This window comes from Parasteatoda tepidariorum, chromosome 10 (genome assembly GCF_043381705.1).
Source record: "Parasteatoda tepidariorum isolate YZ-2023 chromosome 10, CAS_Ptep_4.0, whole genome shotgun sequence".
NCBI lineage: Eukaryota > Metazoa > Arthropoda > Arachnida > Araneae > Theridiidae > Parasteatoda > Parasteatoda tepidariorum.
Genome location: NC_092213.1, coordinates 8497801 through 8523782, shown reverse-complemented (window position 1 = coordinate 8523782; position 25982 = coordinate 8497801). Strand labels below are relative to the sequence as shown.

General features: G+C 30.3%; 1 protein-coding gene across 5 annotated transcripts in view; it reads left to right on the top strand.

Moving 5' to 3' along the window:
• The window catches only part of LOC107455214 (myogenic-determination protein nautilus), an 81886-nt gene that overhangs the window by 30077 nt on the left and 25827 nt on the right, over window positions 1-25982 (top strand). For all 5 annotated transcript variants that reach the window (XM_071186481.1, XM_016072713.3, XM_071186479.1 and 2 more), the window contains one exon: window positions 20865-20943. In XM_071186481.1, coding sequence (XP_071042582.1) covers window positions 20865-20943 — 79 coding nt within the window. The remainder of the gene's footprint in view (window positions 1-20864; window positions 20944-25982) is intronic.

The window sequence follows — 25982 nt, the reverse complement described above, 5'->3', positions numbered from 1 at the left end:
TACAAATTCAAAATAAATATTTGTTTACGTTATTAACGCATGCGCAATGAGAGATAATGTCTGCGTTGGACCGACTGCTCACGCTGAGCTAACAAAAAAGTATTTTTATGGCGTCAGCTCTACGTCAACTTTCCGCTGACGCCCAAATAAGGCGCTAGTTCTAAGAAACCAGGCCTTGAGCTAACAAACCAGTATTTTGTTGGCGTCAACGGGACGTTGACGTCCCGCTGACGCCCAGATAAGGCGCTTGTCCTAAGAAACCAGACCTTTAGGTTCACTGCTGTTAAAGAAAAGGAAAAGAATGGAGTTATTTCTCGCGTGGTTAAATGGCGTGGTTAAAATAGCTTGCATGCATTAATTCATACCAAATTTTATAATAATCACGACTACAGATGAATATTGAAATTAATATATATATATACAAAAATCAGTTTAGTGTATAATGATTAGCACGTTGCCTGAAATGCAAGACATTGTATATAATATACATGGGTTTGTATATACATGACTCATTTGAATAAATTTATTTTAAAACAAGAATTAATGCATCATGTTAGAGTACAACAATATTTAGCTTAAAAAGGTTATATAAATTCATTTTAATAACTTCGACGGCAGATATTTTATTTTCGAAATAAATTCAAAACAAAACACAGTCAAAAATTCTCCAGGAAGGATTAAAGATACTAAAAATAGTCTGAAAATTTATAAAGCTTCTGCAGCATGGTATAAAATACTAAAATGAACTGGCTACTTATGAAATATCATCAAAGAGTTTCTTGATTATTTATCAATAATTTTATTTTCTAGAAAACTATTTTTAAATTCAAAGTTCATTTTTGCTTTAAACTTCAGAATGACAAAGAGATTAACGGCATAGCATCAAAGGAATCAATAAGGCCATTTTTTAAAGAATAAAACATGTAAGCAAACAATTTGATGATTAAATATGCCTGTCAGCTTTTCCGATTTGTAGGTAAGAATGTCTGTGACTTATTACAATTTATACATTAAAAAAAAATTCGTTGTACAATCTTTCATCTTTTAAAAGAAAATTTTAATTCATAAGCAGAATGAATTACAATTAAATAATGCCAAAAATAGATTTGCATATTTGTAAACTCGCATCGAATTATTAATTTGTAAACAGAAAGTTTGTTTTTTTCATTTAAAATGCTTTGGAAGATTTTTTACCTTTGAATTTGGCTTTAATTTAAAGAAATACTTTAAGAAATTAGATGAAAATATCTCTAGATATTCTAAGGTTTTAAAAATAATTAAAATGTATGGTGTCCTAGACAAGTTGGAAAGAACTTTCTCGGGGAATTATCAGATTTATTTCTTTTCGACTTAGTCGCGAAAAAATGGTATCGCGGTAATAATTTTCATTTTTTAGTGAAATATGTGTTTAGTGGCTTTTAAAATAATATAAAGATATCAGCTTGAGGCTAAACAAAAACTGTTTTAGTTTTTTGTATATTATTGAAAATTATCTCCTTTACATTTTAGCAGAACAACTCAATATTTTATATTTACAGTGGATGGCGGTTATGGCATGTTATGAACTAGGAAAGATTTAGATTTTTTAAAATTTGATTCAATATAAGTTTTCGAGGCATGGTGGCTCTGGGGATAGAGCGTTTGCTTTCTAATGAGATGAACCGGGTTCGAATCACAGCAATGGCTGGTAGATACGAAACCCGCAGCCGGCTCGCCCCCACCACAGTGTTGACGTAAAAATATCCTCAGTGGTACACGAATCATGTGTCAGAGTCTCCTTGCCGTCAGGTTAAACGTAGGAGGTTTTCCTCTCCATCTAACGCAAAAGCGGGTTAGTTCCATCAAAAATCCCTCCACGAAAGGCAAAAGATCTCCCAATACTTGATCCAGGAGTTCTCATGTTTTCTGGACTGGGTTCAAAATTATAAGGGTACGGAGTTGAACATTAGTAGTTGTAAACCCGAAAAGTTCGATCGGCTGTTCAACGACGATTATAAAATAAAATAAAACCTACGCTTTCACTAATATCGTCAATTACGTGCGGAGTTTTTCATTTTAGAATTTAAAAAATGATTGTAAAATAAGAAATTTCTTCAAAAAATTATCACTTCGGGTTTTTTGAATGAGAGTTATAAACATGAAAGTCAAAAATATTCAGGGTGATTCTAAAAAGATGGGCAAAATTTTAGAAAGTGATAATACACACCCAAGCAAACAATTTTTATTAAAGAATGCATGGTTGAAAACAAAACGCAATATCGCTAGAGGGCGCCAAAGTTTATGTTCTTATATGAGGCAAAAACACACAAAGAACGATGAAGTTAAGTTATTAAAGCAAATTTAATGGCAAATTTAATGTGATTACAATAAGTGTTCAAAACAGTGGCCGGCAAAGGCTATCCACGCAGTACAACGGCGAAGAAAAGATAGGCGAACATTCTGAAACACACAGGCATATCACGAACGTTCCCTGCAGCGGCCGAAAGCTTGGCGACAAGTAACGCAGCTCAGTAACTCGCAACAGGAATGGAGCTTTCACGTTTGCATCAAACAACTTTCCAAATGCGCCAGCACCTTTGCGTTTTGTTTTCGACCATGCATTCTTTGATAAAAATTGTTTGCTTGGGTGTGTACTATCACTTCCTAAAATTTTGCCCATCTTTTTAGAATCACCCTGTATACAGATATTAAACAGCAATTAGTAGCAAAGTTGTGGTCATGAAATTGTGGAGTTTCAACTTCGACCTATCTTATAATAGGCTGTTGCAGGAGTACTTCATTTATAATTTGTTGTAAAGAATCAAAAGTTATTATTGGTATTTACTATTGTTTATACAACTTTGAGCACTAGTCCTGGAGGCTCAGGGAATAGAGTGCTCGCCTACAAGTGAGGTGACCCAGGTTCAAATCCCAGCGATGACTGGTAGCACGAATTTTGCTCCCGGCGAGCACCAACCACTTTATTAATGCAAAATATAGTGTGAATACGGATTTCTTCGTAACTTTCACACTGAGAAAATTTTTTTATGTATTAAAAAAACCGTTTTAATTACAGACTTACTTGCAACTTTAACAGAAAATACTTTTTTTGGTACGATAAAAGACCATTCGTCTTCCTAATTTTTGCGGAGGAAAATTATTCTTGTATGACCATTATGATCTAGGATTTAATTTGCGACTTTAACTGAGAAAAACTTGCTCTGTTATAATAAAAAAAACAACCTTAAGGTTATGGATTTATTTTATAAGTTTTATAGTTTTGCACAACCAACCCAGCTGCTACGGTAAAATCATAAATTTTTCGTGATTTTTTTTACTCTGTATCATTATAACGTTAATAATAGTTTGACGACTTTATAAGGGCATTTCTCCTTATCATTATTAACGGCATTTTTGTTTATACTATAGTGTCAATAACAATTTGACGATTTTTTTAACCGTATTTCTGTTTATCACTATAGTGTCAATAATAATTTCAGGATTTATTAACGGCATCTCTGTTTATTATTATAGTGTCAATAATAATTTGACGACTTTTAACCACATCTCTGTTTATCACCATGGTGTCGATAGTAATTTAACAATTTTGTAACGGCATCTTTGCTTATACTATAGTGTCAATAATAATTTTGCGATTTTCAACGGCTTATCGCTAGTGTCAATCATATTTTGACGATTTTTTAACGGCATTTCTCTTTATCACTGCAGTATGAATAACAGTTTGATCATTATTAACGGCATTTTTGTTTATACTATAGTGTCAATAACAATTTGACGATTTTTTAACGGTATTTCTATTTATCACTATAGTGTCAATAATAATTTCACGATTTTTTTAACGGCATCTCTGTTTATTATTATAGTGTCAATAACAATTTGACGATTTTTTAACGGTATTTCTGTTTATCACTATAGTGTCAATAATAATTTCACGATTTTTTAACGGCATCTCTGTTTATTATTATAGTGTCAATAATATTTTGACGATTTTTAACCACATATCTGTTTATCACTATGGCGTCGATAGTAATTTAACAATTTTGTAACGGGATCTTTACTTATTCTATAGTGTCAATAATAATTTTGCGATTTTCAACGACTTCTCGCTAGTGTCAATAATATTTTGACGATTTTTTAACGGCATCTCTGTTTATCACCTTAGTGTCAATAATAGTGTGATGGTTTCTTATCGGAGTCTCTGTTTATTACAATGGTGTTAATAGTTTGACGATTTCTTAACGGCATCTTTGCCTATCACTATAGTGTCATTAATAGTCTGACGATTTTTTATCGGCATCTCGAAACGGATTAATACCAAAACATTTTCGCTTATTCTTCTCATTCTATTCTATATGTAAAATTATTATCTTTCGAGTAAAAATTAAAAGTACATCTTCACTGTAAATTGTTATGCATGATACAAAGTTTCAAAGACAAAGATTTAAAAAAGGATATTAAAAACGAAAAATGTTTGAAATTAAAAAGTTTTGGTGTTACTTTAATTCGTTTGCATGATAAAGCTTTCCGCTCTAAAGCCGTAGTGAAAACAATCGAAATATTTTTCGATCTACCCCCATTACACCCATTTATCAACCTCCACAGGTGCAGTGAATACTTCTATTTAAAACAAAACTTAAACAAAGTTCAAGATAATTGAGAAACGTAACTAATTGTTGTCACTGCATAAAATGAATGCGGTGCATTCTGAAATACCCTTTAATGTGTCTCAGTCATTTTTTCATCAACTCAGTGCAGGCGGAACAGCCGCACAATGTCGTTTTAATTTTCGTCAAGAACATAAAAACTCTGAAATCTGGCGAGCGCCTTAGTAACAATCCGAGTTGTAAAACAAATTACTCAATGCCTCAGGCGGTCGACGAAAACGAGCAACGGAAAAATTATTTTCTGCCGTGTTTCTCACCTCCTTTAAAAGACACAATCATGGCACATATTTTTAGTCTCGAAACAATCAAGTACTCTAATCGCTGATTTAGAACTGATCTATTAATTCTGACACTTAAAAACAAACCCGTTTCGCTTAATTTGTCAGATTAGATTCCTTAAAGTTTGTATCACTTGCGCAAAAAATAACAATTGGGTAATTGAAGATCATAATAGCCACACACGTCTGCGCAGCTGATCGTCTATAAGTTTATTTGCAAAATGGCTTGCTAAAGTTGGACTTAATTTCTCCATATAAGTTAGAATACTGATTAACTTGAAATTAATTAAATACAGCTCTTTATCACGCATCGAATTTACTGAAATGTAGTTCCTTCTAGTCTATGTCTTTTACTTAACTTAGAATTATTATCTGTTTATGTATTTTATTGTAACCGTGACATATTTTTGTTTTGTGTACCTGGCAACTTCGATGCATAATTAGTTTGTTTATGTTCTGTATGGCTTTCTGATTGTCTTTGTGTTAAGAAACATAAATAATTGAAATCCTCATGGAATCTTTGTGTAAGAATATAGATTGTGCCACTCAAGAGAATTGATATTTGACGGAATTGACTTACTCGAAATAGAATGGAAAGAGCAGTTGCTAACGTAAACAAATACCATGCTTCAACAACCAATCAGGATCGAGATACCCACACTACGTCACTAAAAGGTATCCCATTAAGCTTATTATAACGAATACGGCCTATTACAAGAAGTTCGCTATTGAGACAATGTTACAAGTAACTGTTGAAATACGAATAGTTAAGATTTTGAAAAATTATGTACATAAAGAATTAAAAATACCTAGCCTTCCGCAATTGTGATTTTTTTAAAAAATGTTTTGAAAGAAAAAGCATTTTTTATTTAAGGGGAATGTTATAATGGAAGTCCATCGCTTCTGATCATTCCTCATTTTTTGCTTTTCATTTTTCGTCACTTATTTCTTAGCATTTTTCTCATCATTGTCAATTATTTGCTTAATCATTTGTTTCTGGATATCTAACTATACATAAAGATCTAATGATGGTGTCTCAGTTTTCCATTTTTGTCGGTGCATTTTTATTGGCCGGAAAATCACATGGTAGTATCCAGTTTTCCTACATTAATTTTCATATTGGTTTGGTTGTCATCAGCATAACATTGATATAAGTCATAAAGGTATTCGCGAAAGCAACGACCTATCGGGGGCGCTTTTTATTTGAGATGAATTCCTACAAGCAAAACAGCAGGATCATCAGTTGCACTGAAAATTTCCATTATAGTATGGTAATGTTCCTTCTTTATTGTGGCTTATTGAATATAAAACAGAAAAATATATGATATTCCTTCACATTCAAGTGAAATATCATTTTTTTTAAAGAAGGAACATCCAAAACACATCGGAAAATATTTGTAAAAAATCTTGTAATTTGAGTCAAAACGTAGTGTCGGAGAAATCGTTCGACTATAATGATCTAGTGGGAAGGGTCTATTTTAATTTTATATTCCACACTTTTCTGTATCATATTAATTCAAACATTAAAATCACGCAAAAGTATACAGAAGCGCATAATGTTATATTTAATTGACAACAATTTTTGTCAAAAAATTTAAAGTTTCAATAAAAATCATTATTTATAAACTAAAAAACGAAAAATAAAGAATGCTAGCGATAAAAAAAAACGATTCTAAAAATTCCTCGTATTGAAATAAAAAACTTTAATATTATTTATTTTTTCTAGTCTTTAAATTCTTAATCAGACATAGAAAACCATACTGTTGAGAACTATCATCAAATTAGAAAAAAAAAATTGCGAATAAATTTCTTATTATAAAAATCATAACACTTACTTGCTTTATAAATCCGGTGAATTCCAAATGAAATATTCTTCGTCTGAAAACTTTATTTTTAAATAATACATACATAGATTATCCCGTCATTACTTTAAGATGACTTACCACACAACAAAATTTTATAATTGTAAGATCTCGATATGAAATTCAATACGTAACTTAAAAACAGAATAGCTGAATTCTAGTTGAAATTATTCATTCAAAGTTAAAAAAATACTTACCAAGAAAAACGATAAAAAATTACTAATAATCAACACAAATGATACTATTTCGAGTAATTCGGATGATTCTTTATTGTTGTTTTCCGAATTATATAGATTGATAAATAGATACTATTCTAAAAGGAGGAAAAATATTCTATAACTATTACAGTTCTGCACGTTCTGAAATCACATTTATTCATTGGAATGAAGTAAGCAATGTTGACTTTATTTTAATTTGTAATGAATTGAAGCAAAAAAAAAAAACGAAAGAAAAATTATTTTACCGTACTACACACATCTGAAACAGTATGCGCTCACTAAATCGGAAGTTATCGGTAGCAAGTTTGTTGATAATAGAAAGGAAAAAATTATTGAGAAATGTTCAAATGTTGGGTGCGTTCTGTTTCAGAAAGATTTACTACCGCTCTCGGTTGCTTTTTTTTCAAGTTCATCTGCTTTTTCCTTAGGGAAATTTTACTTCTTATTTGCTGCTAAAAAATGGCGTCCTACTCAGCCAATGTTTTTGATTGAATTAAATGAAGACTTAATAAATAAAAGCCTGAAAATATACTATCCGCTAGAGGGCGAGTTCAAGCGTTGTGATCGCGAATAGTTTTCCTATAAAAATTTTTTTGGCCCTATTTTAAAGGTATTTACCTACACTGTTATTATTACTTTTTTAATTTTGTTTGTTTCTTAAATTAAGAGTTTAAGAGGATTAGTTTTTATTATTATTAGAATTTATTATTATTATTAGATTCTGCGTTGCATTTTAAGGTAAAGTTTTTCAAATTGTAAGAACTGCCGTCTTAAATATTATAATTACTGGGAAACTGTTACCGTAGCAATGAAAAAATTACCGAAAGAATGGTTTAAATACCTGATATTTAGGTTTTATAACCAGAATTGCGTTTTCTTAACCAGAAATATCTTTAGAATACGGTAGTTTTACCAAAAGTTTTTTCTCTATGTTATTCGGTTACCTCTCAGAATTTTTTCTTTCTTTTAACCTTAAGTTTTTAGTTTACTCAATGATCGCTATGCTCAATTAAAAACGCACACACCTTTCCTACACACATCACATTAGGAATGTTTTTTTTTTCTTTTTCTTTTTGTGTTGCGAATGAGCATTGGGTTCAACGGTTATCAATGTCGGGGTTTTTCAGTAGCGGAAAGCTTCTTTTAAAACTACCGGATTTCTCACCCTGGCAAAGCATTCCATCTTGTCAAGAACAATTTTAGATGCCTTTTTCTAACTCTCCCCGCCTCATTTAAGAACATTCTCCATCGCTAAATGCTTTCGAGAAAGATACATCCCAATCTGCACCATAAGCACTATTTCTTTTTCTTTTTTTAATATTCTACTCACAATGAAGCACGAGTTACTTTTATAGAGGTTTAAAAATTTCACGCATGCTCTCACATTTTAAAAAGTCATTTGTCATGATTGTGTAATTAAGAAATTAAATGGTGATAAAAGAAAGACGAGATATAAATGTTTTAATATAGAACAGTAAGAGAAAGATTGAATATTTGAATCAGGGCATGGCGTGAAATTTCCTTCGGCTATTAAATATTTAAAACTGGCCGATAATTTTCAACATTTAACCCTTTGAACATAACAGATCAAAACTTTATGTTCCGATTACGATTAAGTTTCAATTTATACACCGTAAAAACTTTAGAGTAAATTTTATAATTCAGTCAAGTGATAGGTATTAAAATAAATTATTGCAAAAGTTTTCGGTACAAGTGTTTTCAGTTAAACTGGCATTCATGAGCCAGTGTAACGCAAATTTTTTTTAATAGTGTCGAAATGTTTACTAGTAAAATAAGAGTATAAAGCCTAAATAAGACAGTTAACTGATAGTACCCTTAACTCTATGACGCAGAATTTTTATTAAATATACTTTGAATACTTTTTTCATTATTTTGTATTAATTTAAGTATAAAAAGTGGAAAATATTATATTTAGTATTTTAATAAGTTATGATTATGAAATACTACATGAAACACGAGTGTCTTTTTTAGCGTTAAAGGTAAATATCGCATAAAATCCTACAACTAGATCAAACGTTGTTTATGGTATTCTGTTATTTTTTTTTGCACTGAAAATTCGATAAAACCTTATTAATGTGTATTTAATTGAATCTTGTTTCCTTCCAATTTGATTCATAATATCGTGTCAACAAGTTTAAAGAAGTAAGATAACTTAGCATAATAATAAGGCTAATAAATTTATCACTATAAGGCTATTAAACTAATCACAATTATAGGATTATTCTACTTATCACTGTAATAAAGCTATTCAACTAATCACCATAAGTCTATTTGACTTATCACTATAATATGGTTGAAACAAATACAAACAACGCTACGGTTCAACACTTTCAAAACATTTCACCAATTTGTACAGATGAACTTTATATTCTAATTTTGGGAAATAGGTTTTCTTAAAATTAAAATTACTTTCCTAGTACGTGAGATTTCAGTTAGAAAAAAGAAGTTTTTGAAGTAGATTCTATCGTAATTCTTTTAGCATTTTGTATCGTAATCGTTCCTTTTTTTTACCATTTTCAAAACTTTTGAGGTGACATGATGTATCTAAGAGAATCTGATCAGTCTCAGAAATAAAATTCTCATTTTTGACGATTCAACAATCCTTGAGCTGTACTTCATTTATTTGGAAAATCATTTCGTCATGAAATCACTTGATTTGTGATGAAACGCGAACTCTCGAATACATGACGAAAATGTTTCCTCAACTCGCAACCTCATTGTAGTGCATTATGGGATATTGTTAACAAGAATGACGAAATTAGAATGAAGACTGGACGAAGACTGGTAAATCGGCGATATAAGTCGACAATTTTGTATGGTAGTCACGTACTAGGAAGATCGAGGATTCGAATCCCGCTTGGGTATAGGTGAAATTTATCTCTCTTTTCTGTCTGTACTTCTCTTGTTGTTGGGGCGACATTGATATACCTATATGTTGCTCACGATAAAGAGATTATTAAAAAAGTTAGACATATATTAGATATTACGAATTTTTTTTTTGGGGGGGGGGGGGGAAATAGACTGATGAAATATTTTGCTTAATTTTGACGAAATTCATTTCTTCAAAGAAATGGCAATAGTTATTTCGTCATTATGACGAAATTTTTGCTCGGAGCATATTACAGGAAATGGTTTCGTCAAAAGCAAAGAGAGATTTAGAGTATCCATTTTTTTTTTAGTGTTTGAGGAATAAATTATTTTACATCCATCATATCAGTCAAATATGAAAATTAATTTTGACTTATCCGTTTAAAAAAATTATTATAGAACTCACATGAACTTGAAAATTAAAAGAAGACGTCGCGTAATTTTTTTTTTTTTTTTTTTTTTTTTCTTTNATTTGATTCATAATATCGTGTCAACAAGTTTAAAGAAGTAAGATAACTTAGCATAATAATAAGGCTAATAAATTTATTACTATAAGGCTATTAAACTAATCACAATTATAGGATTATTCTACTTATCACTGTAATAAAGCTATTCAACTAATCACCATAAGTCTATTTGACTTATCACTATAATATGATTGAAACAAATACAAACAACGCTACGGTTCAACACTTTCAAAACATTTCACCAATTTGTACAGATGAACTTTATATTCTAATTTTGGGAAATAGGTTTTCTTAAAATTAAAATTACTTTACTAGGAAAGTAATTTCAGTTAGAAAAAAGAAGTTTTTGAAGTAGATTCTATCTTAATTCTTTTAGCATTTTGTATCGTAATCGTTTCTTTTTTTACCATTTTACTTTTGAGGTGACATGATGTATCAAGAGAATCTGATCATTCTCAGAAATAAAATTCTCATTTTTGACGATTCAACAATCCTTGAGCCGTATTTCATTTATTTGGAAAATCATTTCGTCGCGAAATCACTTGATTTGTGATGAAACACGAACTCTCAAATACACGACGAAAATGTTTCCTCAACTCACAACCTCATTGTAGTGCATTATGGGATATTTTTAACTGGAATGACGAAATTGCAATGAAGACTGGACGAACAAAAGTAAATTGGCGAGATAAGTTGACAGTTTTGTATGGTAGTCACTTCCTAGGAAGATCGAGGAATCTAATCCCGCTTGGGTATAGGTATAATTTATCTCTCTCTTCTGTCTATACTTCTCTTGTTGTTGGTTCGACATTGATATACCTGTATATTGCCCACAATAAAGAGATTATTAAAAAAATTAGATATTACAAATATTTTTTTTTTTTTTTTGGAAAAATAGATTGATGAAATATTTTGTTTAATTTTGACGAAATTCATTTCCTTAAAGAAAAGGTGATAGTTATTTCATCATTTTGACGAAATTTTTGCTCGGAGCATATTACAGGAAATGGTTTCGTCAATAGCAAAGAGAGATATTAGAGTATTAATTTTTTTTGTGTTTGAGGAATAAATTAATTTATATCTGTCTTATCAGTCGAATATGAAAATTAATTTTGACATATCCGTTTAAAAATAATTATTATAGAATTCACATGAACTTGAACATTAGGAGAAGACATCGCGTAAATGTTTTTTTCTTCTTCTTTTGTTTTTTTTTTTGCAGTTTTTTCTAACTGCATTAGAAGACAAAATGAGATATGCGACGTAAATACTCTTCGCGTCTAAAATGACAAGAAATAAACCTAGACTTCAACTTTCACCTTTTTTTAAAAAAAAAAAAATCTTGCTGAATTTGTTAAAACAAAACTGAGGGAAAAGGTTGGAAAAAAAAAGTTTCTAAAATGAAAAGCGTGTGTCGTATTTACGGGATTGGAAGACAGAGAGAAGCTTTGGATGTCTTCTTTCGAAAATACCAACGTCTGTCACCACAGGCAACAGGTGAAGTTGTTCTTTGGCCTTTTCCTTAAGAAATATTTTTGCAGCGCCAGAAATAATGTGAAGCTTTCATTTTCTCGCCAACAAATTAAAGTGTTTTCTCTTCGACAATATTTATGGAGCGGTGAACAATGATTTGGCTGTTAGTAGTAAAAGTAACTGAAAGATTGTTGGTTTTGTTGGATTCGAAAGTTGTTTCAATTCAGCACAAGCAATGAATAGAACTCTTTTTGACTTTGATGATTCTATTTAGACCAAGAATGGTTATCGGTTGTGTTAGATTGATATGATGATTCTATTTCATTAGGGCAGGAATTAGAATTAAAATTATGTTTTTAAATTTTGTTTTATTTGAATGTTGTTTAAATTCAGGACAAAAAAAGAATTGATTCGTGCTTGTTTTATTACACTCAAATAATGATTCCATCTAGCCTAATCAATGAGTTTAACAATGACTTTCGGTTAGGTTATACTTAAATGAAAGTTCCATTTCATTCTGGAAAATGTTAGAATTATTATTTTCTTTAAAGTTTTATTACATTTGAGTGTTAGCTCAAGACAAACAATGAATTGAGCAACGTTTGTTTGTTTTATTAGACTCAAATGACGATTCTATCAAGACTAATCAATGAGTTTCACGATGATTTTTGGTTGCGTTGATTTTTTAAGGCTCTATTTCATTCTAAAAACGATTCGAGTCATTATTTTATTTAAACAAAAAATTATTACACCCGAGTGTTGTTTAAATTCAGAACGAACAATGAATTAAACACTGTTTGTTTGCTTTATTAGACTCAAATGATGATTACATCTAGACTAAGTAACGAGTTAAACGATGAATTTTGGTTGCGTTAGATTTAAAGGATGGCTCTATTTCATTCTAGAGGAGATTAGAATCATTATTATCATTTTTATTTTTCTTACATTTGAGTATTGTTTCAATTCTGGACGAAACAATCAATTGAGCAATGTTTGCTTGTTTTTTAAACTCGATTGATGATTCTATTAAGAACAAGCAATGAGTTTGACGATGATTATTGATGCTCTTTTTCATTCGAAATGGGATTAAAATCATGTTTTTAAATTTAGATTGATTTGAAGTGTTTTGCAACTCAGGAGAAGCGATGAATTGGGGAAAGTTTGTTTGNATCATTATTATTTTCTTAAACTTTTAGTGTGATTGAGTGTTGTTCAATTCTGGACGAAACAATCAATTGAGCAATGTTTGCTTGTTTTTTAAACTCGAATGATGATTCTATTAAAAACAAGCAATGAGTTTGACGATGATTATTGATGCTCTTTTTCATTCGAAATGGGATTAAAATCATGTTTTTAAATTTAGATTGATTTGAAGTGTTTTGCAATTCAGGAGAAGTATGTTTTATTAAACTCAAATGATGATTACATTAAGACCAAGCAATGAGTTTAACAATGGCTGTTGGCTTTGTTAGACTTATATGATGGTTCTGTTTTATTCGAGTTGGAATTAGAATAATTCTTTTAAATTTTGTTTGATTCGAGTGTTGTTTCGATTTGGAGGAAACAATAATTTGAATAATGATTGTTGGTTTTGTTAAACTCAATAGATAGTATTAAGACCAAACAGTAAGATTTACAATGATTATAATTAATAGTTTTATCACATTAAAATAGGGCTGTTTCTGGCTTGATTAGTACTTACACTGCTGATCTTGGAACAGTACGGAATGCTAAGTGCAGTCGTCAGATCGGCACCGAACATGTTAAGCAGTATGAGCTATTTCTGATAAAGTGAAAACTTCATTAGGCATAAAAAGTTTCAAGTTTGCAAAGGGCAAACATGCCTTTACAAAGAAAGGTGTTTTTGAGGTTGTTTTGAGGTTTACAGCAGTAAAACACACATGCGGTAGAAAATGTAGTTATGTTTTGCACTAGAAATAACCTCATTAATAAGCGTCGATTTCAACCTCACTTACACCTCACAAAATAAACCTCATATATAACTTAGAAATACTTTTAGTTTAGATCGGGTGAAATTATTTACACCTCAAACATACAAAATTGCTTGAAGTGTGGGAAAAATAATCCTCACACCTCAAAAACAATCTCCCTAAGATAGTTGCTCTGAAGTAGATTTCCATCAACCTCAAAACAACCTCAAATGTGAATAAAAAAAACTTCATACACCTTGATTATAAGTCTTGTGAGGCTGATCTTTTACGGTTGCTTTCGAAATCAACTTCGAATGAACCTCATATCAACCTTGTCACCTCAAAACATTCTCAAAATTACAATAAATTACCGTTAGGGATGTTTTAAGCACTCAAAACAAAGGCACTCATTCTCAAGAGCTACTAGACGTGAATGAGGGAAACAATACAAACTCGGAAAAAGAACAACGCAACGTTTCTAACAAAAAGTAATAAATAAATAAGTAAAGGGGAAAAGCAAAACAAAAAAACTGAGAGGAACGGTGGTGTCCGAATAAGGATAATCAGAGTTGGATTGGATTTCAAAGAGGTTGGGAGGAACTTAAGTCCTTAAATAAGATTCGGCGCTCATATCAGCAGTGGAAAGAATTTAGTTGTAATCGAAAGTAAATTTATGCCTAAGATTCCTACACTGAGTAACAAAAGACAAATTAACGAATTCATGATGACGGAAAGAATAAGAAATTAAAAAAAAAGAAATGTAGATTCTGAAAATGTTAAAATAGTAACGTTTTACAGTATGCCACTATTGTCCAAACGATATATGCGTAAAAATTAATTTAAAATCTTAAAAAAAAAACTTTCAAAACTCTTTTCTCGCCTCCAATTCAGAGAGATTAAAAGAATAAAGAAAGAAGTAGGCGTACGCAATTAAGTAGTTGAAATGCACTTCAACTCAAAATATTTGAAAAGTAATACGTCAAGCGTGGCATTTTTAAAGCAAATTATTTATTTTAAGAACGTTATAGCTGTATACGTCATTTAACTTATAATTGAATAAATGTAAATTTGTATTATGAAAATGATGTTCAACCTGCATTTGTTTATTATTTTATTAATAAAAATGCGTCGTTCTCTAAGGATTTATTTATTGCTTTTGACTCTAGAATAATTATATCTTTATACCAAACGTTCTAAAACCATGACATTTTAGATTTTTGATATCAAAATGTAGATATGAAAGAGATGAATTTCGTTAAAAAATTTATACACGAACAAATAAAAATTTTAAAGTTATAAAAAAATTAATGCAGTTTTATTGAATTTTAAAAATACAAAAAATTTAATTCAATTGGAACAAAAACTATTTTCCATTTGAACAGTTAAAATGATATAAGTCTCGCTGACGAGCAAAATTACTTCTCATTATGTCATTCGTATTTGTTTCTAAGTTATTTTTTTCAAGTACAGCTCATTTTTTCTCAAATCCAGTTGATTGTTTATTTTGTTGCGATTATAAATAAAATGCTGTTACATAAAATTATAGCATTTATATATTTTTCTTTGTTTTTGTGCAAAATATTGATCTGGAAGAAAAAACTTTGATATGGTTGTTTTAGTAGTATTTTAAAAAATGCAAAATATTTGTTTGTGCATTTGAAGACGTCAATCGGCTCGAGTTTTAATAAAATTTTTAATGAAAATTTTTTTTTCTTATCTTACAACAAAATCATAAATAAAAAAGAATATAAAACGCAATATTTAAATGAAATTTGTCACTTACTACGTTTAAAGGGAATCGTTATTGAAAAATCTGATATCTAAATATAGTATTTATATTAATAAGACATTTAAAAGAAATCATCAATATAAGATTTAAAATTGAAATATTAAACTATTTTTTAAATTTAATCATCAATAAAAAACTCGTAATGAAACGAAATTGCTTAGGAGTTTTCTTTTTATGTATTTTTAAAATATTTATAAGCCAAGTTGAAAGTACGATATAGTCACAATTGGTTTTTGCACTAATAACTCCAAACTAAATAAAATATTTATTTCATAAAACTTTGCTATGTTGTAACAAAACTAAGACAGTAGCAACACTTAGTCCAACACTACCGTATCATGTACATCAAATTAGCTGTTTAATATAAATCGGCAGTTTTTATGTTTACTAATCAATTCTCCAAGAAGATTTGTTTAATTCTCGTAAATCCTTAAAATATTGCGCCTCAAAGCGTTTTGACGAAAATATTTAAGGTGGTTGAACTGAATTTGAAATGGGAGGTCTACAAGTGACGTAGTAAGGGTATCTTGATCCTGATTGGTTGTTGAAATGTGATATTTGTTTGCGTTAGTGACTGTTTTTTCCATTCTATTTTAAGTAAGCCCGCCAAGTATCAATTCCCTTAAATGACACATTCTATATTCTTTCACGAAGATTTCAATTCTTTCACTATACATTTCTTATTTAACATAAAGACAGGCACGAAGCTATGTGGAACATAAACAAGAATTATGCAAAGATGCCAGGTACACAAACAAAAATATATCACAGTTAGAATAAAGTACACAGACAAATAATAAATCTTAATTTAGTTAAAGTTGCAGACGAGAAAAAATTATAATTAATTAATTCGATGTGCGATACGGCTCTGTGATTAATTAACTTGACGTTAATTAATATTCTAACTTGTGTGGAAAAACTCAACTCAACTTTAACACGCCATTTTGTTTATAAGCTATCAGCTGTCGCTGACGTCTTAGGTCACATGTGTGGGTATCAGTGATCTTCTTCTTTGAGTGCAGAAACCCAATTGTAGTGTCACAATTAACAGAAAATACGGCGTGAGTTCTAAAAATTTATTTCAAAACTTAATGCACAAATACACACATTTTTAAATAAGAAATTAAAAAAAAAACATTTCCTTTCATGAAGAAAATCAGAAGAGAAAGCAGAACAGAAAACAGAACAGATAGTGCTTAACTCGATCAAGATATTTAACTATAGCTAGAAACATTTTTTAAGAAATTCTGCTTTGAGCTCTGTTTTGTTAAAATATGCTGGCTACGTTTCTTTGAAGCAAATTCACTACCACTATTCAAAAAAGAAATATTATTATTATTCGATAATAATTATTATTATTCTCCTATGAAAAATTGGTCGATATTAAAATAATTAATCCAATATTAAAAATATGATTTGTATAAGAAAAAAAAGTTCTGTAAAAACTTTATTCAATCTACAAGCATAGCCCAGCTAAATTTATAATAAAGGGTGATCAATTTAGCACTTCGCATTTTTTGAGTGCTATTAGAACCATGTTGTTTCTCTAATTTCAACAAAATTTAACATTTGTGTATAGTGTTTTTTGTCAAGCCACCATGGAAAGAAATACAGCAGCATATAGAATTTATTATAATTTATTATAAAAGCAATGAACCTATTCGTGTTTTGTTTCGCACATTATAGACAAAGTAATCGATTTACAGAGCTAAAACTCGTAGTTTAATTGAAAAATTTGACTCTAATGGTATTATTGAATAATCCGAAATACGAACAAAAACCTTAAAACCTATTTTTTTTGTGTAATTAGTTTAACAAGGGCAGATTTATGAGGAAAAGTGGTAAATATTTGAAGATTCAGGATTGAATTTGTTAAAAAAATCTAGAGGCTGATGCATGAAATAATTTTCGAATTAAAATACCATAAGCCAATAACTAAAATAGAAAAAAAAATCACATGAATATCATTTACTGTTTTTTTTCCATATTGAAAATACATGGCGTGTCACAATTCTCTCCGCGATTTGGAAGGTTTATAACAAATAAAAAATTACCAATGCATCAACAAATTTTATTTTACCTGATAAAAAAAAACATCAATCAAACAACAACTATCGTTCAATATGGAGTCGTGGTGGCTCAATGGATAGAGAGTAGTTACATCGTTTGGATTAGACGCGGGTTGGACGACGACATTTGACTTTTTCCATGAACACCGCCCTCTCCAGACTTTACTCCCTGTGATTTTTTTAAGAGGTTAAATCAAAGAGGTTTTCGTGCCCCCTATGAATCGCAATTTTATTTAACAAAAGATTGTGGCATGTTGCAGTGAGTGTGGCGACAATTTAACTTTAGGCTTAAAGTCTTTTACTTCACCAAAGATTCACATTTGTGAAAAAAAAAACAACTTGCGATATTTCTTAATCAGGTAAAATAAAATTTTTTAATCTATTGATAATATTTCGTTTGTTATAAGTTTTCCAAACCCCGGAGTGAGTTATGACACATTTTGTATATAGCTCCTATTTAATCACCCTTTACCATTAGAAAAATTATTTTCGAGCATGTATACCGTAAAATTGTTGGGTTATACTGTTAGTGATCTAACCCCTTTTATTCATCTTAATGCCCAGGTCATATTTTTTCAATAATAATATTCCATGAAAGAAAATTAAAAGTCGGGAAATGAACAGGAAAAATATTTACAAAATTCCTGCTTTAAAATATCTTGTTTCATTCGAAGAAAATCATTTTAGAACGCCATTCAGAATGCCAAAAAAAAAAAAAATCGGTATATAAATAAAATAATAATAGTAATTTAAAATAAAAAAAAAAGGAAATGTGAGATTTCATTAAAAAAAGTATTATCACAGTTATTTTCGTGAAAATATTGCTCTAATTAAGCTAATTAATTAATAAATAATGAAACAAACTTATTACTTTTTTAGACGCACTTGATTCAGGGTAGTTACAAACAAACAGAAAAAAAAAATCTCTACCTGTTTCAGAATGATCTTATTGCTTTTTCCTAATTTTTGTAACAAATGGCATGAATTTTATCATTAATTTTTTTGCTATACCTTATTCTTGTACATAAAATATAGCATAAAACGTTTATGAATATTTTCTATTAGAGTATAAAATGAGCATCATTAAGAACTATCCATTAAGACCATTTTTTTTGTTAAAAAAAATACTGTTTTCCATATCTCAAACTTAATTTATTTTCTATGACTTCTTAGGCGTTTAAATTTAATGCCATGACATTTTACTGTTTTCCCTGGCTTTTATGTTCTTAGCCGCATAATTACTACCTTTAACAGATACAATGTAAAAAGCTCAGGATCAAATTACGGTAAAAAGTACAGGAGTTTTGGGTACCAGTTCTTTTAACCGTAAAATTGAGCGGCACAAAAAATCTTTTATACAGTAATTTCTATAGTAATATTTATTGTAAAATCACCGAATCACTTTAATTAAATAAGTATACTGAATTATGGCATTAACTTTTGCGGTAAAAATGGAGTTTACGGCAAAATGGATTCTAAGGATGCTGCACTTAGGGTGCCAGTATTTTTTACCGTAATCTAATCCAACATTTTTTACGGTGTACAATTTAGTATAAGGCAAATTCATGCTGAAAAATTCTTTCTTTCAAATTTATGCATTTCACAGGCGTTTATAGAAATACTCCTGATGAAGTTTCTAATCATGAATCATTCCTAGCGCCCCATTTAATCATTTATGATACATTGTGTCTTATGACTCTTTTATGGGTTATGAATCATATTTGATGCTTTTCTGATCAAGAACCCGTTCCTGATGCTTCTCCTACTTTGAATGATTCTTGATGCATTCCCTAATCGTGAATCATTCCTAATGCATTCCCTATTAATAAACGATTCCTGATGCATTCCCTAGTCATGAATCATTCCTAATGTATTTTTAGAGTCGTTTTTAAAAAGCGGCTCAATGCGTTTCAATGCAGTTTATTTTCTCGCCAAATTCATTTTAGACAAAAACATATGGATTCTGTGTCGAACATTTTTAATGAGTTTTGTATCCTTAAAAAAATAAAAGTAAGACCGGTGGAAAAAATAATTCCGGAAAGAGTTTAAGTTGCGCGACTAAATTTCCCACAACCATTCAGTAACTGTAACTGCTACGAAGTAGCAAGAGAGAGAAGAAGGAAAAAAAATGGAGTAAATTTGTTGTTATCTCCGTACTTCCGTTAGTATTTTGGAGCGTTGAGAGGTTCTGGTTGACTATCGCAATCGCTGAGGGAGCTGACATCTCTCAACGATAAGATTACTTTAACTAATATTTAATATCGCCAATAATTTTTCTGTCACTTTAACCGCGCCATATGTATGGACTTCCGCTGAAGGTGAAGATCACTTATTTTTTTTTTATCCACAACTTCCAAGATCGTTGAACTTAATTTGTTTTCATTTAGTTTTTAATAGGAGAGAATAAAATCGGATCACTGTTCAAGGTGATTTCTTTTTTCCTTTTAAACATGTTTATCTTTTTTTGTAAAATTAAATAAAATGACTTTTTTAAATAGTCTTTTTATTTAAAAGAATGTATAATTTATTTATAAAGAATTTATAAAGAATATTTTAAATAAACTTTTAAATAATTAAATCATAAATAATTCAATTTATTAAAAATATAAATTTTTCATTTGTAGCATAAATTGAAGATGAAAGTGTAAGTCAACAAATGTGACATGAAGTTAATGTTTTCAAATCTGACCAGGCCAACAGTACTAACAACGCGCTTTTATTTTTATTTTAAATGCGCTTTTATTGAAAACACCTTTCTCAAGCTGATTGTAAAAGAGCTATTAAATTGTAAAACAGCAAATTTCTCTTTAAGAGAATTGACCCAGACCCAGAATCCGTTCTATACGACAAATTATTATTAATTTTTTTTTTAGAAAATTGTGGCAATAGCCTGAATTAGAGTTTGATTTGTAATTTAGAATTTTTTACTTCTCAGGTAAACTGCGCAAAAAAAAAGAAAAAAAAGAATGAGAGAGAGAGAAAAGAAATGGGGAAAAAAGAAAAAAACATTTTATTTGTTTGGTGAATAATTTTATAATTTTATCACATCTGGGAGGGTGGCCGGAGACAAAACTAAACTGAATTTTTATCTTATTCTAGTTCACTGCATGATTTAAACATTTTTTTAAGATGATTTTATCTCATATTGAAATTCATACTGATGATTATAATATATATGTTCTGTAGTGTTTATTGAAATAAATAATCTCTCTTTTGTTTTCTAGAATGTGCATAGTCCTCAATATCTGGATGAACGATACAGACCATACAGCGCAGAGCCACAGAGATTCAGTCCATTAAGCGGTAAGATATATGCTCACTATAGTGCTTCGTCAACAATCTCTGTATAAGAAGAAAACTTTTAAATTGTTTTTTATTTATTTTTTATTTTTAAAAATGCACTATTCGTTTTCATCATAAATCTGGATATGTATAATATGGTGCATTGTGATCTCTCTTTCTCTTTATATACATCATATATATATACTACCTCAGAATAATGGAAATGACACTTTCACTTTTTGGCATTTTTTTAAAGTTTCCCAAGAAATACCAGAGGATTATTTTGTAACTCTAGAGTTGTTTTGTTAATGTGATATTTCATACTTTGCAATAAGGTTTAAAGCTTTCAAAGGTTTGAGGTGCCGGAAGTAAATTAAGAAAGGAAACCAACTAATAGGAAGGAAAACTATCGTTTTTGATCGTTTCTTAACATAGAAGGTAATAGTAAGCGAAAAAAACTGCCCTAATTCACTGGGGTAAGATGGGGATCATGTACGAAAAGGTTCGCTTAATATGCTTGCTGTTTTCGTTTGTTGACATAGAATGTAATTTTATGCGATTAAGTTGTTTAAAAATGCGTTATTGTTCTAATCGTAAAAAACAAAAGTGAATGGAATTTTTTAAAAAAAATACTAGTTCGTTATCGTTTTTAAACGTAGAAAGCAATAGTGCACTAAGAAGTTGTTTTTAAACACTTGTTCTTGAATATAAAAATTAATTACCTCTTAAGTAGTTTTCTTAATGCTTACTCTTTATCTCTTCTAAATCTTCAATTTAATAATGAAAGAACATTTGTTTCTTAATATGCTTGTTCGTAATCGATAGTAAACGTTCACCTTTCGCAGCAAATAGGACATATTCCCTTTTATATATATATTTTTTTGATTTTCCAATTTGAAGCAAAAGTACATTTTGGTAATTGTTTGTTAACAGTTGTTTTAAGTATAAAAAGTCCATTAGATTATCGGAATTACTTACATTAAAAATTAAAATCCAAAAAGAATAGTTTGAAATTTTTTTTCATTTATATTTAAAAATTTATCATTAATTGATTTTGTAAATTAAGGAAATTTCAATGATAAATAACTGTTTCTCTTAGATCTAAATAGCTGCAACTAAGTGCAAATTTGAAAAATTATTGTTTTGAAGTGAGTCATGTTTGGAAAATTTTACCTTTGACGCAGAAAAAGACAACGGTATTTCATGCCGTATTTTATAACCGTAAATTATTAAAATGCTAAATGATACAATAGATTTTTCACTTATTTTCTCCTAAATAAATTCAAAAAAATGAAAAAAGTATGAAAAATATGTTTAATAAAAATTCTGAGTCAAAAGGTGAAGGAGATAGTATACAAAATAAAGTTAATAGTTAGTATGAATGCACTTAAGTTAGAATTTTTTTATGTATTTAATTATTTATTGGCAAAGCAATATGATTTAACATGTTCATAGCAATCAATGAAAAATGCGAAAATAAAGCAAAAGCTGCGATGTTAATTCTACAAACATCCAACAGTTAAAAAACCTTATTCATAAATTTTTAATTATTTGACTTTAATTAATTAATTTTTGTAAAAGTGTTTCTCGTAAACCATACACTTTTTCTCAAAAAGAGAATGTGGCGATGATAAAATATGTGGCTTTTTTCATTGCAGTAATACAGTTTTTCGAGAATAACTGCAGAAAATAAAAACATTTGCATGACAGCACATTTTGCTATCACAAAGTGATAATACATTCTTTAACAAAAGAATTTATTAAAATTTTATTAACAATGCTCAATACCCTCACGACTTTTGGAAAGAACACCAACTTACGTGATATAATTATCAAAAATCAGTGCTATTAACTCGTTTTGTGTTTTGAAATATCTATTCTTTGACACCAAAGTTGAAATAGAAATGGAAAAATGAGATCTCTCGAGGGCTTTTTAATAGCTTCGAAATGGATATCTTAGGATAAAGGTGTAAATTACTGAGGATGTCGAGGCTAAAAATAGAACTATCAAAAGTTCTATTGTCACAGTGAACTCCACCCTTTCATTATCATTTGTACTATGCTATTGATTGTATTAATAATGTGCATCGATTGATGCATCTTAAAAAGATAACAAATAAATCGTGAGTTAAATAGTTTTTGTGTAATAAAAGAATATACTTAGTTGCATAATAATATGTCGATAAATACATATATACACACATACGTCACAGTTGAAGTGTAATAATTTACTTATTTAATAGAATAACTAGGTATTTCATGAAAGACTAGAAAAGTTACGAGCATCATTTTGGCTAGATATAGTTTTAAATTAATAAAAATATTGTAAGATATGCTATTGTTCGTATTCATAATGGACATCTATTTTTACATCGTAAAGAGATAATGAATAAATCACGAGTTAATTAGTTTTTGGGTGATAAAAGAATATGTTAATTTGTAATAAAATTTGTCTTTTCTAACTCAGTTTAAAATGTATGTGTACATGTGGTCTATGGCTAATTTTATTTCATCTGTAACCGACGGAAAGAAGGAAAACGGCGGTTAAACATATAAATTGAAATAATGTGTGCTTTTTATTTTACTGAAAATATTCCTTAAGAGGTACAATCTTTTAAAAGCGAGCCGCTGTAGCTTAGAGAATAGATCGTTCGCCTCTCATTGAGGTGTTCAGGTTCGAATCCTAGCGATGGCTGGTTGATACGAATTCTGCTCCCGGATCGCACCGACCACAGTGCTGACGAAAAACAGCCCCAAGGGTAGACGGATTGGATTAGAATCCCTTGCCTTCGGAAGAAACAACTGGGATGTTTTCGTGGTTTTTGTCTCCACGTAACGCAACTGCGGCTTAGTTCCCTTAAAAACTCCTCCGCAAAGGTGGGTTTGTACCGATGATTGATCAAGGATGTCGCTTGTTATCTGATTTGCTTTCAAAATTGCAAGGCTATAAAGTTGAACCACTCAAAAATTGGATCGACTGGTGGCGTAACTACCACTACGAATATTAAACATCAATTCACTGGTATATAAGACATGCTAACTTGATTCAATCACAAGAGGTACCTTTTGATAGATGAAGGTTGGCTTGGTCGATAACTCCGCCCCCACATTGGTGACCTCCAGACGTGATTTGAACACGCAGTAACACCCACTTCAGCCTGGTAACGCTTACTTCGAAGAATGATCCACATTGAACAGTCGACTTGCTACTTGTGACTGCAACATCATCCACCTCCTCACTCTGTTGCTGCTCAGTCTCGTCTCGAACAAACACACAACGTCTGCCAGCATACACTCGACTGCTAAAGGCAACACAGGAGTGACCACGTCTGTGAAGTTAATTTAACCCCGATTTTATAATAAGAATAAAATAACTACATTCTATAAAAATATTGAAGTAGCTCGGGTGTAAAGTATTCGCCTCGCTCAAATCCCTGTGACGGCTGGCCTGCTCATGTCTCGCACCGACCACATAAATGTACTTAGTGGTATATGGATGAATGGTTAAAAACCCATTGCTTTCAGGTTAATCGGGAGAGGGAAAAGCAGTTGCGGTTTAGTCTCGTCAAATATGTCCTTCATGACTGGTTTATCTCAATACTTGATCCAGAATTTCACTCGTCTTCTGGGTTGGATTCAAAATTAAAAGTCTTTGGAGTTGTGCATTAATAGTCGTAAACTCAGAATCGGGTCGGCTTTTCGTCACTGGTTATAAAATAAAATAAAATCTATTAAAGGCAATAATTTATCGAAAAAATTAAAAAGGTCTTAAAATATTATATTTAGCATTTTAATAAGTTATGGTTACAAAATACGGCATGAAACAATGGCGTCTGTTCCTGCTGTTAATGGTAAAATCTTCGAAACGTGGCTCACTTAGAAAACAATAATTTTTCTAATTTGCCCTTATTTGCAGTTATTTAGACTTGAGAGAAACAGTTATTTAGCATAGAAATTTCTTTAATCTACAAAATCAGATATTAATAATTTTTTTGAATATGAATTAAAAATTTTTTTCTTTGAACTTTTACTTTTCTTGAACTTTATATTTTAGTACAAATATAATTCTGATAATCTAACAGATTGTTTTTAGTAACTATTTGATTGTTTTTTATATTTAAAAAATACCAAAATACATTTTTACTTGGAATTAGTGTGACCGAAAAAATATATAAAAGAGACACCAGTGTGTCATCTGCGTCAAAGAATTAATTCAATTAAGATCAAAGAGCCATGGTGGCTCAGGGGATAGAGCGTTCGACTCAAAATGTTGTTCGACTCTCAAACCCGGGTTTGAAATCCAGCGATGGCTGATCGATACGAATTCCGCAAATGCGGGTTAGTTTCATCAAAAAGTCTTTAAGTCCTCCACAAAGGCAAATTTCTCTCAATTTTTGATCCAGGAGTTCCTTTGTCTTCTGAATAGGGTTTAAAATTACAATGCTTGGGAGTTGGACATTGGTAATCGTAAACTCAGTATTGGGTAGGCTGTTCAGCCCCGGTTATAAAATAAAATATAATTAAGTTCAAATTATTAAAAAGATAATAATTTTTTAAAAATTACTGTGTCTGGATTTTTAAAAATAAAATTTAACGAGTCTGCCAACAGCAAGAAGAAAAATGTTATAGTAAAGGATGTAAAGCAAATATCGAAGAAAAATAGTGCGTGGAGTCCCTCCGCCCGGAAGAAGTTAAACTTCGCAACCTGCGACGTTAATTGTAGAAGAATCAGCAGTCGTAGAAGGATCTATTCAACGACTCTTTTTCTTGATCCGCTCGCTGCCGTGCTCTGTAATCACGGTAATATTGTGCATTTTTCCCTCGTGGACCTCTTGAACCAGTGGAAGTGCTTGTGATTGCCTCATCGTCTCGCCCAGGAAAATGTATTAATAATGTATGTGAATGCGTCATAATGTAATTTCAGAAGAGAAAACTTAACAATCAATAGATATTCACAAGAGACGTACCTTGACATAACCTTAAAACCGTCGCATTGTCCGTGGGATTGTTTTCACTCATTTTTTACAATTGTTATCCACTAAATTTGAAAATAAAAAATA